This window comes from Idiotropiscis lumnitzeri, chromosome 2 (assembly GCF_059441095.1).
Source record: "Idiotropiscis lumnitzeri isolate Australia: NSW breed Sydney's pygmy pipehorse chromosome 2, RoL_Ilum_1.0, whole genome shotgun sequence".
NCBI classification, from domain to species: Eukaryota; Metazoa; Chordata; class Actinopteri; order Syngnathiformes; family Syngnathidae; genus Idiotropiscis; species Idiotropiscis lumnitzeri.
In genome coordinates, this window is record NC_142392.1 from 5386328 (window position 1) to 5398941 (window position 12614).

Genomic DNA, 12614 nt, shown 5'->3' on the forward strand with positions numbered 1-12614 from the left:
GCATTTCAAAATTATTTAATCTCATCTCATACTGTGAGTCTGGCAACATGTGAGGTCAAACAAAAACAACATTTCGGACACAATGGTGCTACGAAAACACATTCTCTACATTGCCGTCGATATTTTTCCTGAACTTGTGTAGGTTTACTTCAACATAAAGAGATCCAATCCGTCACTGACAAAAAAAAAAAAAAAAAAAGTTTTATTCTTGCAGAGTCAAGTAGGTGTGCAATTGGTTGTCCACTCTCGCCATCTTTGCTGGTGACAAAGCGAACGCGTCCGTGCTTTCCTCCTGATGCGTTGGCGTATGTCTCAGTTCTGCCAAGTTTGCAACAAACTGGTCGTGGAGGGCCTTGATGGCCGCCTTAAGCTCGCTCAGTGGGACTGCGTCGGCGCAATTAATGGACGACGCCCACATGGCGTTGAGTTCCTCGTGTAGCTCCGTTCTCGCTTTCCAGACGGCTTCATCTACGTAGCTTGTCACCTGTGGGGCGATAAATGCATCAAGTGGATTCACACGCAAAATTCGGATCGTTTAACTTACGTGGTGGGATTGATGAGAATCTTCAAAGAGGCCGTTTGATCCTTCAAGTAACAGGAGGGTTGTCATGATGTCATCAGTTTTCGGCTGACTCACAACTTGCCGTTTCACTTTGGCTTTATAGACGTGATTGGCTATGTCCTTTAGTGTGGGATAATACGCCCGATGCTGCTCATCCGGCGCCACGACGTCAGACATTTTGGTTTGAACGTTGTGCCTGAGGACCGCCTGCACGTCCCGGGTGGCGGTGATGCCCTCGCTGACGAGCTGCTCGATCCACTGGATGATCTGCGGATGGAGCGGCTGGGCTTCAGTTTGGCTGATCGACGAATGTTCTGTGTGCGCTCGCCGGAGAGGGAAACTGATATAGAACCGGCTCTCCATCATCACTTCCTTCCCTTCCTCCAAGTCCCGCAGCAGCCTCTCTTTGGCTTTGGTTTGCCAAATTGTCACGCTCTTCTTTGCCGTGACGATGTACTCTGGCAACCTGCAGATTTGCCAAACTGAGATTTTGGCTTGGCATCCTTTCTTTTTGGTGACTCCAGTGGAAAGTCTCTTTTGGGGCGTCTTCTCTAGTCCACAGGGTGCCGTGTTTTCGTGATTGCTTCTCATGTCCACATCAGAATGTGACGTTTGTATATCACTCTTTCTTCTATGCTCCCTTTTAGGTCCATACTGGCACTCCAGTATCTTCATGCCACCATATGTGAAGGGAACGCCATCATCGGTAATGCGTGGGCTGATGGTCCTGCAGAAAACGAAAGAGCGAGTGCAGAACTTCTTATTCTTGCATTTGAGCGGATCCACCTGCAGGGATGAGGAGCGGCGGGTGCAGAATGTTGTTTTAGTTGCTCTTCGGTACAGTTCCAGGACATTGTCTACGCTTGACTCAGAAGTCACAAAGCCGTGGATGTAGTCCCCATCTTTACTGTAGTCCTGAAGGAAATCCTGCCACTTGATAGCACTAAGAACCGCGTCGTCGTCACCTTCCTCCATCCTTTAAAAACAAAATACAGAATTGCATCCTCGGGTTAATTCTCAATCGTTGACGTTACGTGCCTCTCATTATTTCAAGTGAAAATTAATATGCAGGTAGGTATTTCCGTTGAAAATATCAATTTCCAGTTATTCCATCTAAGTCGATTCTTACCTGTCTGTTCCCTCATGAACACCCCCTTATAGGAAAATAAATTTAATTACGATGTTTATCGAAGTTTTATAGCACAATATGAGCGCAAAAGTTGACGCTTTTTCTACTTTTCAAGACCTCTGTACGAGGACACGCCTACTTTGTTGTCGGAAAATTTGCCGTTGTGTTGCAGAAGAAATACAAAGTTTACCGGTAAAAATGCATTTTCTCCTCACCCAGTCAATGTTTGTGTTTAATTTATAAAATTTAAAATCATAATAATTTTAGCGTTGAACCATAAGTAATATCCAAAGTTGAGATAGGTTTTATCGTCAGGCACATTTGAGTCACCTAACAAAGACTACGACAACACAGTGGGGTCCTCCGCTGACCGCCAGTTTGGATTTTCTCCCTCGCTTTGGGAAGAACAGCATCTAAAAGATGCTCTGTTAAACGTATAAATACGTGTATATTTACGACTTAGTGACCAAATAATCATAAAACAGTTCAACTAAATACACTTGGCTTCCGTTTAAATAATATAGAAGACACAAAGGCTGTCAATTTGGCCCATTATTGGTAAGTTAGTCGTCTACAGTGCAGCCAGTGTGCAGCCATGTTGAATTTAGTGTCGTGACTTTATTGTAACTCTTCCTATCATAGTCCTTTTCTTAATTGTGCTTTTTTTTCTAAACATGTAATGTATAAAGTACCTTGAATGTTAACTGCCACTTACACTGAGTGTTATTCTCCAGCTTGGCAGCTGTATGCAGGTGGACTGTCCTATCATGGATTGTAAGTATTTTATTTTTGCACACGCCCCCAAGCTTCGTTCAGTACAGTATAATGCTTTAACAGTGGGTTGAACACGAATGTATTCACTCTCTGTCCAGGTGGAGAAGATTTGGACATTTTTACAGCCCTAATGGCGGAGAATGAAGACAGTGGAGCGGAGCTGCAGTTTACAGATGCCTTGGATGACCTGTTTGACTTTGACGACGTGGGGGACGAGTATGAGGAAGGACGAGATGTGCAGGATATTGAAAAAGAAGAGCAAGGATCTGGAGAAAACAAAAGCAAAGCCTGTGAGATTGTCAACAGGTCCCAGCTACAAGGTTTTTTTTTATCGGCGCTGTTTTTCATGGGACACACTTGAACTTAATGTTTTATTAATTTATTTTTTTCCCTTCCATCCTGTTCAGAGGAGTTGATGCAGATGCAGGAGAAAATACAGGCATTGCAGAGGCAGCTGGAGGCAAGCCAGAGTGCTTCCTGCTCCTCTTCAGCGAGCTCACCCACTCTGAAACCGTCACATCCCAGCCAGGCCACCTCCAAGCGTCTCCCTTCAAAACCAGCTGATGTGAAACAGAAGATAAAGAATCAGTCAGACTTTATCTCGGCGCTGAGCAACGCTGACTCTTTTAAACGCAAACCCAGAGTAGCCCACCAAAGCGAACCCAGCACTTCATCAGGTAAACCCATCATCACATGAATGAATATACCATTTGAGTGTGTCATTTATTTATTTATTTATATATATATATATATATATATATCTCAGAAGCGAGTGTACCATTGGAGATTAGGATGGGGAGCTCCTTCCTGCCTGTGGAAAGCACGAGCAAGGCGGCCACTCCTCAGCGCCAGTCTACAACCTTCCATAGCAGACCCTGCTCAACTACTTCAGCGGGACCGCCTAAACTGGACTCCCTTCCTAAAGACGTGGCAATGGAGAAATACTCCGGATTGCGACTCAGGTCAGGACTTTTTAGGAAATCTTTAATGAGGCAACTCAAATCTATGTGTTTGAAAAAAAATCAGGTAAGTGTCAGCTTCAGAATCTTATATTTTGTGTATTTTATCTTTTCAGGAAGCCACTCGTTTCATCCAGCGATATGAACCGCAAGATGGCTGACCGCCGCCTGATCCGTTTGTCACAGGTGCCGGATCGACTGCAACGCGAGAAGCTGGAGGACAGCGACTGGGTAACGTTTGGCGTGCTGGTTAGCAAAGCAACGCCGCAAAGCAGCAACAGTGTAAGTATCTGGCATCGCCTCCCTGAGATTGGATCTGATGATGCGCTGAGTATTTACTTTATATTATAACATCTCCGTCTATGAAGGGTAAAACATTTAGCATCTGGAAGTTGAACGACCTCCACAACCTGGATGTGTTTGTGTCGCTTTTGCTGTTCGGCGACGTCCACAAGGAGCACTGGAAGACTGAAACGGGCACCGTCATCGGAATACTCAACCCCAACCCCATGAAACAAAAAGACGGGTATGACGGGGTGAGCACAAACTATAGAAAACAAACATCCTTTTTTATTTTCATTACTGTCAATTTTCATTTATTTCTTGTCACCTCTGTTCGGCATGTCGTTGATGTTTTACATTATTGGGAATCGTCATTTTGGAATTTAAAAAGTTTGCATATGATGACATGCAGGTCAGCTTGACAGTGGATCACCCACAGAAAGTGTTGCTGATGGGTGAAGCTCAAGATTACGGCACGTGCAAAGCCATGAAGAAAAACGGAGACCCGTGCTCTCAGCTGGTTAACATGGTAATGTTGTCGAATTTAATTTGTAAAATAAGCACTTCTACAATGTTATAATTATCTCCCAAGTTAAATTGTTCATTTTACAAAAGTGAACTCTAAATAATCCATGTCAATTATTTCCTTCTTGAAATAATCATATATACATTTAAGAATGTTTCATCCGTGTAATTAAATTATTGGTAATTTGTTTCTAATTAAATTAATTGTGAATATTTTAGTATTGAAATACACTATTTTAAATTAAAAAACAAATTACCAGTATAAATAATGACAATGAAAATAAGACAATGAATTGAAAAGAAAATGTAATTTTAATTTATTTCATTTTATTATATTTCTATTTTGATTGTATGTATCTTGTTTGATTTTTTTATTTTACATACAGCACTTGTTTACATCTGAGGTGGTTGTGCTCTATAAATCATGATTATTTCAGTTGTCAAATAAACTATTTTACATCAATATTCAATTAATTTTTTTATTAAATCGTTTGTGATTAATTTATAATGACATAAAATATACATTTTACAATAAAATTAGAGTGAGTTATTTTATTTTGTTTGATTGACTTTGACCTCCAAATTCTTTGAGCTAATTTATTTATTTAAATTATATATAAATTATTATATATAAATTATTTATTTACTTCCAGTACGAGTGCCAGTACTGCCAATATCACGTCCAGGCCGAGTACAAAAAGATGAGCTCCAAGCGCTCCGAGCTGCAGTCGTCGTTTTCCGGAAAGGTGCCCAAAAAGGTGAAGGGCCTCCGGGAGCGCATCTGTCAGAGCGGCTTCCACTACGGCGGCGTCTCGTCCGCCGCCTGCGCAGCATCGCTGTGAGTCTTGACCATGGCTTCTGCGCCTATGTGACGTTTAAAGACATTTTAATTAACGACGTCCATATGTGTTGCAGAACTGCGTCCAAACGGAAAAATACGGGACAGACAACTCTGGACAAGCTCTTTGTGAAAGGTTCCGCTCGTCACATCCTTCAGGCGAAAATGCCTGGTGAGGCCGGCTCGAGCTTTGAAAATGCATTAAATCCTTTGTACACGGATTGTGTGAACATTCGCAAACTAACGTTGACAAGTTGTTTCTTTCCTGTAGCCTTGAAGTCTGGTGAAGTTTCAAATTGTTCAAACGAATTCAAAAGCTTGATGTCAGTGCCGTCGCCCGGAGCTCTGCAGCTTAAGAAGCACCTGGCCCAGGGACACGCATCAGGTACGCAACTCAGATAAATGCGTTTGAACCCGTGTGCTCAAACCACTCAATTTTTTCTTCGTCAGTCTCCAAAGACCAACAAGGAGCTCCTGTTCAGTCCGTCTCCGCGTCAGACCTTCTAAAGCAACAGAAACAGAAGCAGAGGGAGTTCCTGCTGAACCGCCAACGTAGGGCGGCGGGCACCCCGGTGGCTGAGGTGCCAAAGTCAACCACGCCCTCTTTGCTGACATCCCCCGAAGCAGCTCCCGGAGTCCCCAAAAGCGCCCAAGGCCACGCCACGCCGCACACCCCCACACTTGGCCGAGGCTTCTCAAAGGGCGAGGACGTCCTCTTCTTCGACGCCAGCCCGCCTCCCGCACCGGCCGCCGCCACCCTGAGCCTCTCGGCAGCCAAGCTGGCGGCTTTGACAAAGCTGAGAGCGAAGGGGGCGGCGCTGGAGAAGGAAGACCCCAACACGGTTAAGAGGAAGAGGACGAGCAGCAGGGAGATTAACGCCCGGGTGGAGAAGAGTCTCACCTCACCTGACGGTACCCACGCTGCAATGTTACAAATTACACCTCGGTGCTGTCGCATCACATTGTATTGTGTTTAAAATCACCCGCATTCTCGTGCAGCTGCGTGCGAGGATGCCGATGCGGAGCCGGCCGAGAAGAAGAAACGAGACGAACTCCGCTACATTCAGTCGGACGCCTTTCAAAAGATCCTCAACGCCAAATCCCTCCATGGAGCCGTCCTGCAGGCGGTACGACACTCAAAACCGCTTGTGTTTCTCCAGCTATTTTCTCTTTTGTCACCCATGTTTCTTTTCTCAGGCTGAGTATCAGCTGCAAGAGCAATATTTCGACCCGCTGGTGAAGAAGGAGCAGATGGAGGAGAAAATGAAAGGCATCCGGGAGATGAAGTGCCGTGCCGTTTCCTGTAAAAAGGTCATTTCCATGAGGGAAGTAGAGCGCCCGCATAAATGCTGTGCTTTACGAGTTTTCTTGCATCCTTGCCTTCTAGTGTAACTACACCTATTTCAAGGCGGCGGATCGCTGCGTGGGCGAGAATCACCCTCTGCACTGGCACGACGCCATCAAACGTTTCTTCAGGTGTCCGTGCGGGCAGAGGGCCATCGCCCTTGACAGACTGCCGCACAAACACTGCAGGTAGGACGCCACGTTTTTCGTTTGAATTGTGCTGAGCCGTCTCGCGGCTCTTTTTCCAAGATAATTATACAGTTTGAATTGTCTGTGAACGGTGCAAGTTCATGTTAGGGCGAGTAAAAAGCACAAAGCCATTTTGTATGTCGTCATTTGATTTTTGTATTTGTGTTGGCGAGGGAAAAAAATCTAATTGGAATTTTGTCGCAAGATTTTTTTTTTCTTTTTTTTTTAATTGCTGAGGCCAACTCGACCATCAGGAATGTCCTCATGCTTATTGTGTATGAATTACAAACACTTGTGCCGTATTGACATTTTAACTTACCTTTTGTCTGATCTTTCCAGTAATTGTGGACTATTTAAATGGCAGCGTGATGGAATGCTGAAGGTAAAAAAGTTCTTCCTGGTTCATTTTCAACACCTCATTATCCAAAAGGCATCCAGTACAAATTTGCAGCTTTATGGTCATGCTCAACATCAGCAAGATCATTTAACGTAGTTATCTCTTTTTTGGGGATGCTTTTTGATTTTTACTTTCTGTATCTTCCGCCTGCATTTGGGAGAAAGCGGGAATCAAATCGCTTCTTGTCATCTCTCACAGGAGAAAACGGGCCCAAAGATCGGTGGCGAGCTTCTGAAGCCGCGAGGGGAAGAGCACGGAAGGTTCCTCAACAGTTTAAAGTAGAACCAATTTTTATTCTTATTTATTTTTTTATTTGCTGTTCAGTAACTGATCACGGAGACGAAATTATCGTGATTTACACGTTTATGACGCATTTCCGCTGGAGAAGAATTCTTCACGTTTCCCCTCCACAACCCTGTGAAATGTAATTCTCGTCTTCTATGCGAAGACAAAAAAAAAAAAATCCCTTCTGTAATCTTCTCCAGGTGTCGGCGCTCATGCCAGCTGCGAGTCTCAGGTGGTATCTCAGGATTTTATTTTATTTTTTTAATAGAACAACATCATCTTAGAACAATTACCGAAAGATTCTTTGGCATTTCTCCTTCTACTTTTCCGATCTGGAAATTATTTCAGCCTGATGACTTGCGCAGCTCCCCTCCTCTTCGCTTTTATTCCATACCACCCTGCCTTCTGATTTGAATACTCTAAATTCCTGACCGTCCTGTCGTGTGTTAAATACATCAGCGGTGCAAACTATTCAGGAAACTCATCGTTGTCGCGCTGCCAGTACATAAAAGTCGATTGAAGCCGCCGCTGTTTTCCCCTCTCCGAAAATCAATTGAAGGCAAACGTTTAACTAGTTGTTACAAATGCCTCTGGGGACTTTTTATGAAGCTAGGAAAAAGCCGTTAAAACAAGCGTGCGTTACGTAGTGTTTTCTTTATTTATTGAGCGCGTACAATGTGTAAAAAAAAAACAAACACACAAAGCAGATAATTGGCTTGTTATCCTTTCGATTTTTTTTCCTTTTTCGGCCATTTTAAGCTATATCAACATATATGGTTGACATTTAGTGAAACCAGTGATATCGAGGGTAACGCCCGTCATAGTTGTACTCTCGAACTTGCTCTTGTTTCTCCCTCGTTCTTTCCCGTTGCTCTGTGCGTTTAAAAAGAGGGAAGGGAAGTTCACGTTAGTCAAACATGCGTCAAAAATGTTTTTTGAAAAAAGGATAACGCCATAGCGATTTAACATGCGATTATTATTTTTTTTCCACCCCCAAGGTCCTCGTCCCTTGTATTTTTTATTTTTTAACAATCACAATCAATCTCACAATTCTTTGGTTCCAAATTGTGACGCCTGAATTTGAGCCTCTCAAACCATGACCATGCCACGCGACGTGAGAGCGTTTACCGGTACGATCCTCTTCGGCGTAGTTCTCGTACTCATTGCGTTGCTCCTCGTTGTGCTCCCTGCGCCGCTCCGAGTTTGCCCGATGCACCCTCTGCTCGGCTGCAAACACATGTATGTCACTGGCATTATGAGAAGGCCGCTGCTCCGCTCTATCCCGTGACTCCTTCTGCAGGCTCGTGATGAATATTCAAGGGGGCTTCGGTTGCATGACACAATACTTGATTGACTTAGCAGCCATCCCTGCTGTTTTTGTCGATTATATCCTCATGTCGTCCTCGCCGGAATCCACGCACTCGTTTTCTACTGGCTTCCAAAATGACCAAACCTAAAATCGCATTTATCGCCAGTGTACGACTCACCTAGCCGCTCGTAGTATCTCACAGAGCGGCGACTGCGGCGTTTGAAGAAAGTAGCAGCGTCTGCCTCGGGCATGAACACAGGTCGCGAGGCTTCTGGGGGTTCGGGGTCAAAGTTCAACATGTGAAAGTTAGCCACAGTTGCAGGCAAATTATCATGTCAGGTATTAAGCGAGTATCACCTTTGACATCTGCTGGTTTGGGGTTGTCCGCACTTTGAGCGACACTGGAAACTAAGGAAAAAAATATTTACTTGCTATCAGTGATTTATTTTTGTTCAGCTTTCTACGCTGTGACCTTTACATGCTTTCGTATGTGAAATGTTTACCTTGGCTCAGCAAAGATGGTTAAACGCTGTACTTTGGTTCCGTGTTTGAGGTTTTATTTGTATTATTAAATTGGAAATCAACCAGACTCTGTCTTTGGATTTGGTGAAGCAGCATGTGGTTCAAGGCTCCAGTGATTATAGCTGGAAACGTTTTTTTTTTCCCCCTTTCGTGAGTTTAAACACGGCAGTGCCAAAATGTGTTTTCAATTATCAGGAAGACTTAAATGAAAAGGAATAAATTGAACTTTTTATATACTGTTATCATCAATTCTTATCAGTACTCAAGCCTGAAACGTCTGAGAAGGTAAGAACTGTTTTTTTCCTCCCAAATATTTTTTAGTCCGCTGCTTTGAATTCCCAACTGACTTCTATTGCCCCCCCCCACGCAAACAGACAACCCGTCCTCGAAGGTTACTCACAAGTGAGGATGACGAGGGTGGTGAGGCAAGACAGAGCGAAGACCCGACTTCGGGACATCTTGGAGAGCGGGAACGGACGTGGCGACAAAAGTTCACAGCGCTTCGTTTAACTCTGATGAGAGATGTGCGGCGGAGAAAAGTAAGAAGGGCGGCTGAGGGGAGGGAGGAAGAGAGTGGGAGGGCGGAAACTAAGTGAGGTGGGGCTGAAAGTGTCGAAAATGAACTGGATACAGTTTTATTTCTGGATGCATATCAGGAATTCTTATTCCGAATGAGATTTTTTCCTTAAACAATGCAGATGACGATTCAAGCAGCAATTCCAGAGTTTATTATTAAAACATTGAAATTATTTATCGTAAAAAGAGCTAGTATACATTCATCATGTCCAGGGTGTCCCTTAAATCCAGTTGGAAGGCAGTTTGATCACAAGGATTGATTTCAAGTACAGTCCTCCACTTTGTTTTTTCCACTTGCACGTGTTCACTATTTTTTATTTATTTATTTATTTATTTCACCAGAAGCAACTTGCCACGGACCATTTTTTTTTGTCACGCCTGTCGGTCTTTGTTAGACTTAAATGCAAAAATTAGTGCTTAGTGCTAAGGCACGCCTAATTTGAAAGTGCACTCTTCACAATTTTCCTCCGTCGCGTTTGTCAACTCGTCTTAAAGTCCGCGTCTCTCCCCCTTCACCAGGCGGCCTCGGAAAGCCCAAGCGTCCTGCGGGGGGGGGTGACAAATCAGTCATTAATAAAACGCCTTGTACTATTAAGATAAATATATAACTTTCAAGTGGTGCCCCTGAAATACTAAAATTACCTGGAAGCTGATCCCCCCCGCCTCGGGGTACTTCCTGGACGTGAGCTCGATCACCTCATTCTCAATATTTTCCTGCGTGGTTCCCTTCACGTCGATGTAATAGCAGTCGGAGCTGGCGTAGTGGCAGGAGATAGCCTGAAAATGAGCAAAGTTGTGATGGCGTGCTTTCGACCTGAGAGGAAAATGCAGTGTGGGTAGTGTCGTACCTTCCGGAATCCTTGCGTCTGATTCACTCCCGAACCGTGGATCAGCAACGGGTGGAAGAAGACCGTGTCCCCCTTCTCCATCTCCAGGTGCACTCTGGGGTGTTGTGGGTCGTAGTCGCGCACGCCGTGATACATCTTGTTCACGCCGCCCTGTGGAGTGTCGAGTTGAGAGTTGACATGAGGGTGACTTCTTTCCCCACCTTCCTATCTCCCCTCGGCCTCCTTACCTCCCACTCTGGGTAGTCGTGCGCTTTGAGCGTGCCCGTGTGCGTTCCCGGCAGGACCACAAGGCATCCGTTCTGCCGGTTCACCCGCTCCAACGCCGTCCAGGAGCAGACGATGCGGTCAGCCGGTCGGAAGGGGAAGTAATGCAGATCCTGATGCATCGGGTGGCGGGATGTTTTCTTGCCTGCACACGCGGACGCCCGGGTGAGCGTTTTGAAGACTGCGCCTTTGTGGGTGTGAATTCAGGAGCATCGCGATACCTGCATCGGGAGGCTTGTTGATGAGCATGGTGTGCATAGCCATGATATTCGGTCCAGTGAAGCAGCCCACATACTTCAGGATCTGACAAGGAGATCAGCTTTTAGTTCTTGGTTATTATTATAATTATTGTGAGAGGTACAGTGTTGAAGAATGTGTTTCGTACCTGTGGTAAAGTGCAGTAGCGGAAAAGTTCGGGATCCTCCTGGAAGTCTTGCAGTTTGGTGACGGCCTTCTGATCCGGAACATATTCAGACTTAGCGATGGCGATGTCTCTCATTACCACCAGACCGGGAACGTTGACTTTCCGTTGACAAATGCGCTCAAACTCTTTCCTAGAGACATTTCAGAAGCGCGCTAACTAACTCCATTTCAAGTTTCGGACATTGACGCTTCAGTCTGTCACCTGAACAAGTCGATGTCCTCATCGGCCACAAGACTCCTGACGACGATGAATCCATTTTGCTCGTAGAAGAGACGCTCTTCTGGCTTCAGCAGGTCGTTATCAAGCGTGTATCTGGGGGAAAAAAAGTCAAGACGATGAGAATAGATTTACTGATTTTTGAGTACACTCAACTTGCAGTGGTCACAAGGTATGGGGAGGTGGAAGTCAGCCATTAAGTCATCACATTTGAACTGTGTCAAAGGTGTAATAAACACTTATCATAGAACAGCATAAAATGGACTCCCTGCTCAAGCCAAAAGGTGTGTCCTTACCTCAGTTCGTGATGGTGACGTGCAGAGGTTTGAGCCGACGTTGGTGTTGCCTGAAGCAGCTCAAATTAAGGATGATTGCATCGTTTCAGATTCTTTATTTTAATGTTCAATCACATCAGGAGAAAGCTGTTATTAACGTTTCCTTGCAAACCCTAAAAGTCAGATAGTTGTCATTTTCCCCAAATGCATTTTGACATGATCACTGTTGCAGAGACACTAGTCTGGTTGCAAACTTTTTCAAGGCAACGCAGAGCAATAAAAAGTTACCGTATTGCAACGGGTGTTTTTCTAAAATTTCAATACACAATAACAATCTATTTAAACATAAACTCGTACGTAAATATTACAGTCGTCGGTGGCATTGATGTTAAATTATACCGTAATAATATCGTAATGCGCAACCGTGAAACGTTCAACCCGGAGGCCTTGTTGTCTCCGGTGTTGCCTGCGCAGTCCGCGGGTCGATGCATAGCGCTCGGCTACATAAGATGATCCAACGAATCAAGTAGGATACGAACACAGCGAGTGGGCGTTCGAGATGTCCGCTCATCAATCTGAGCCTTTCTGCAGCCCGCGACATTGTTCAGGAGTTCTTGTTCCGTCACTTGAGAAGCAATCACCATATCAATACATGATCTGTGACCCATGCGCAATGTGAGTCGCGCATGCGCAGAACACCCGTCACGTTGGATCGTGAACTACGGCAACCTCACTAGAACGAATGCATACACACTGATTGTGCAAAGGCATTACTGTATCTTTTGTCATAATGTATTTGCCGTAGCGAGCGCTCAAAAATGGCCGACCTGCTGCGCATGCATGACGAACTGCGTTGGTCACGGCGTTATGTGGGTCAAAGAGCACACCAGCAACAC

At 44.8% G+C, this 12614-nt stretch overlaps 4 protein-coding genes across 7 annotated transcripts; 1 reads left to right on the plus strand and 3 right to left on the minus strand.

Moving 5' to 3' along the window:
- Positions 1–85: 85 nt before the first annotated feature.
- Positions 86–1843, minus strand: LOC148341421 (calcium-responsive transcription factor-like). Its single transcript, XM_088282147.1, has 3 exons — positions 1692–1843; positions 545–1538; positions 86–484 (listed from the first exon to the last, which is right to left on the minus strand). Exons 2-3 carry the CDS (start codon positions 1535–1537, stop codon positions 203–205), a joined length of 1275 nt encoding a protein of 424 aa, XP_088138273.1. The 5' UTR covers position 1538; positions 1692–1843; the 3' UTR covers positions 86–202.
- mcm10 (minichromosome maintenance 10 replication initiation factor) lies at positions 97–7391 on the plus strand. Of its 2 annotated transcripts, XM_088282086.1 has the most exons (17): positions 97–2249; positions 2426–2465; positions 2564–2785; positions 2873–3142; positions 3232–3427; positions 3541–3706; positions 3793–3960; positions 4119–4235; positions 4885–5069; positions 5147–5241; positions 5341–5454; positions 5520–5981; positions 6069–6196; positions 6267–6380; positions 6457–6602; positions 6942–6984; positions 7198–7391. In XM_088282086.1, the coding sequence occupies exons 2-17, from the start codon at positions 2438–2440 to the stop codon at positions 7279–7281; spliced, it is 2538 nt and encodes an 845-aa protein (XP_088138212.1). In that variant the 5' UTR covers positions 97–2249; positions 2426–2437; the 3' UTR covers positions 7282–7391. The 2 variants fall into 2 exon arrangements, with proteins under 2 accessions (XP_088138212.1, XP_088138217.1); XM_088282091.1 differs by having other exon boundaries at positions 97–2465.
- A 528-nt stretch (positions 7392–7919) lies between these two features.
- ucmaa (upper zone of growth plate and cartilage matrix associated a) lies at positions 7920–9668 on the minus strand. Of its 3 annotated transcripts, XM_088282191.1 has the most exons (5): positions 9516–9668; positions 8951–9001; positions 8772–8864; positions 8413–8511; positions 7920–8157 (listed from the first exon to the last, which is right to left on the minus strand). In XM_088282191.1, exons 1-5 carry the CDS (start codon positions 9571–9573, stop codon positions 8069–8071), a joined length of 390 nt encoding a protein of 129 aa, XP_088138317.1. In that variant the 5' UTR covers positions 9574–9668; the 3' UTR covers positions 7920–8068. The 3 variants fall into 3 exon arrangements, with proteins under 3 accessions (XP_088138317.1, XP_088138308.1, XP_088138322.1); XM_088282182.1 differs by lacking the exon at positions 7920–8157 and having other exon boundaries at positions 8169–8511; positions 8772–8861; XM_088282196.1 differs by lacking the exon at positions 7920–8157 and having other exon boundaries at positions 8170–8511; positions 9516–9620.
- A 152-nt stretch (positions 9669–9820) lies between these two features.
- phyh (phytanoyl-CoA 2-hydroxylase) lies at positions 9821–12420 on the minus strand. The gene is made up of 9 exons (XM_088282169.1): positions 12254–12420; positions 11740–11789; positions 11429–11539; positions 11189–11357; positions 11025–11106; positions 10767–10948; positions 10540–10689; positions 10334–10468; positions 9821–10234 (listed from the first exon to the last, which is right to left on the minus strand). The coding sequence occupies exons 1-9, from the start codon at positions 12317–12319 to the stop codon at positions 10181–10183; spliced, it is 999 nt and encodes a 332-aa protein (XP_088138295.1). The 5' UTR covers positions 12320–12420; the 3' UTR covers positions 9821–10180.
- Positions 12421–12614: the final 194 nt, after the last annotated feature.

What these genes read in the sequence shown, in the direction of transcription:
- LOC148341421 (XM_088282147.1), bottom strand. Translation starts at nt 1,537, where the DNA reads ATGGAGGAAGGTGACGACGACGCGGTTCTTAGTGCTATCAAGTGGCAG. An exon ending in ATTCTCATCAATCCCACCAC is followed by an intron (nt 485 to 544) that starts GTAAGTTAAACG and finishes ATCGCCCCACAG; the next exon opens with GTGACAAGCTACGTAGATGA.
- ucmaa (XM_088282196.1), bottom strand. Translation starts at nt 9,573, where the DNA reads ATGTCCCGAAGTCGGGTCTTCGCTCTGTCTTGCCTCACCACCCTCGTC. An exon ending in CACCCTCGTCATCCTCACTT is followed by an intron (nt 9,002 to 9,515) that starts GTGAGTAACCTT and finishes TTTTTTCCTTAG; the next exon opens with TTTCCAGTGTCGCTCAAAGT. An exon ending in GAGATACTACGAGCGGCTAG is followed by an intron (nt 8,512 to 8,771) that starts GTGAGTCGTACA and finishes ATGTGTTTGCAG; the next exon opens with CCGAGCAGAGGGTGCATCGG.
- phyh (XM_088282169.1), bottom strand. Translation starts at nt 12,319, where the DNA reads ATGTCGCGGGCTGCAGAAAGGCTCAGATTGATGAGCGGACATCTCGAA. An exon ending in CGTCACCATCACGAACTGAG is followed by an intron (nt 11,540 to 11,739) that starts GTAAGGACACAC and finishes TTTTTCCCCCAG; the next exon opens with ATACACGCTTGATAACGACC. An exon ending in CAACAAGCCTCCCGATGCAG is followed by an intron (nt 10,949 to 11,024) that starts GTATCGCGATGC and finishes CCGCGTGTGCAG; the next exon opens with GCAAGAAAACATCCCGCCAC.
- mcm10 (XM_088282091.1), top strand. Translation starts at nt 2,438, where the DNA reads ATGCAGGTGGACTGTCCTATCATGGATT. An exon ending in GGACTGTCCTATCATGGATT is followed by an intron (nt 2,466 to 2,563) that starts GTAAGTATTTTA and finishes CTCTCTGTCCAG; the next exon opens with GTGGAGAAGATTTGGACATT. An exon ending in GCTCTCAGCTGGTTAACATG is followed by an intron (nt 4,236 to 4,884) that starts GTAATGTTGTCG and finishes ATTTACTTCCAG; the next exon opens with TACGAGTGCCAGTACTGCCA.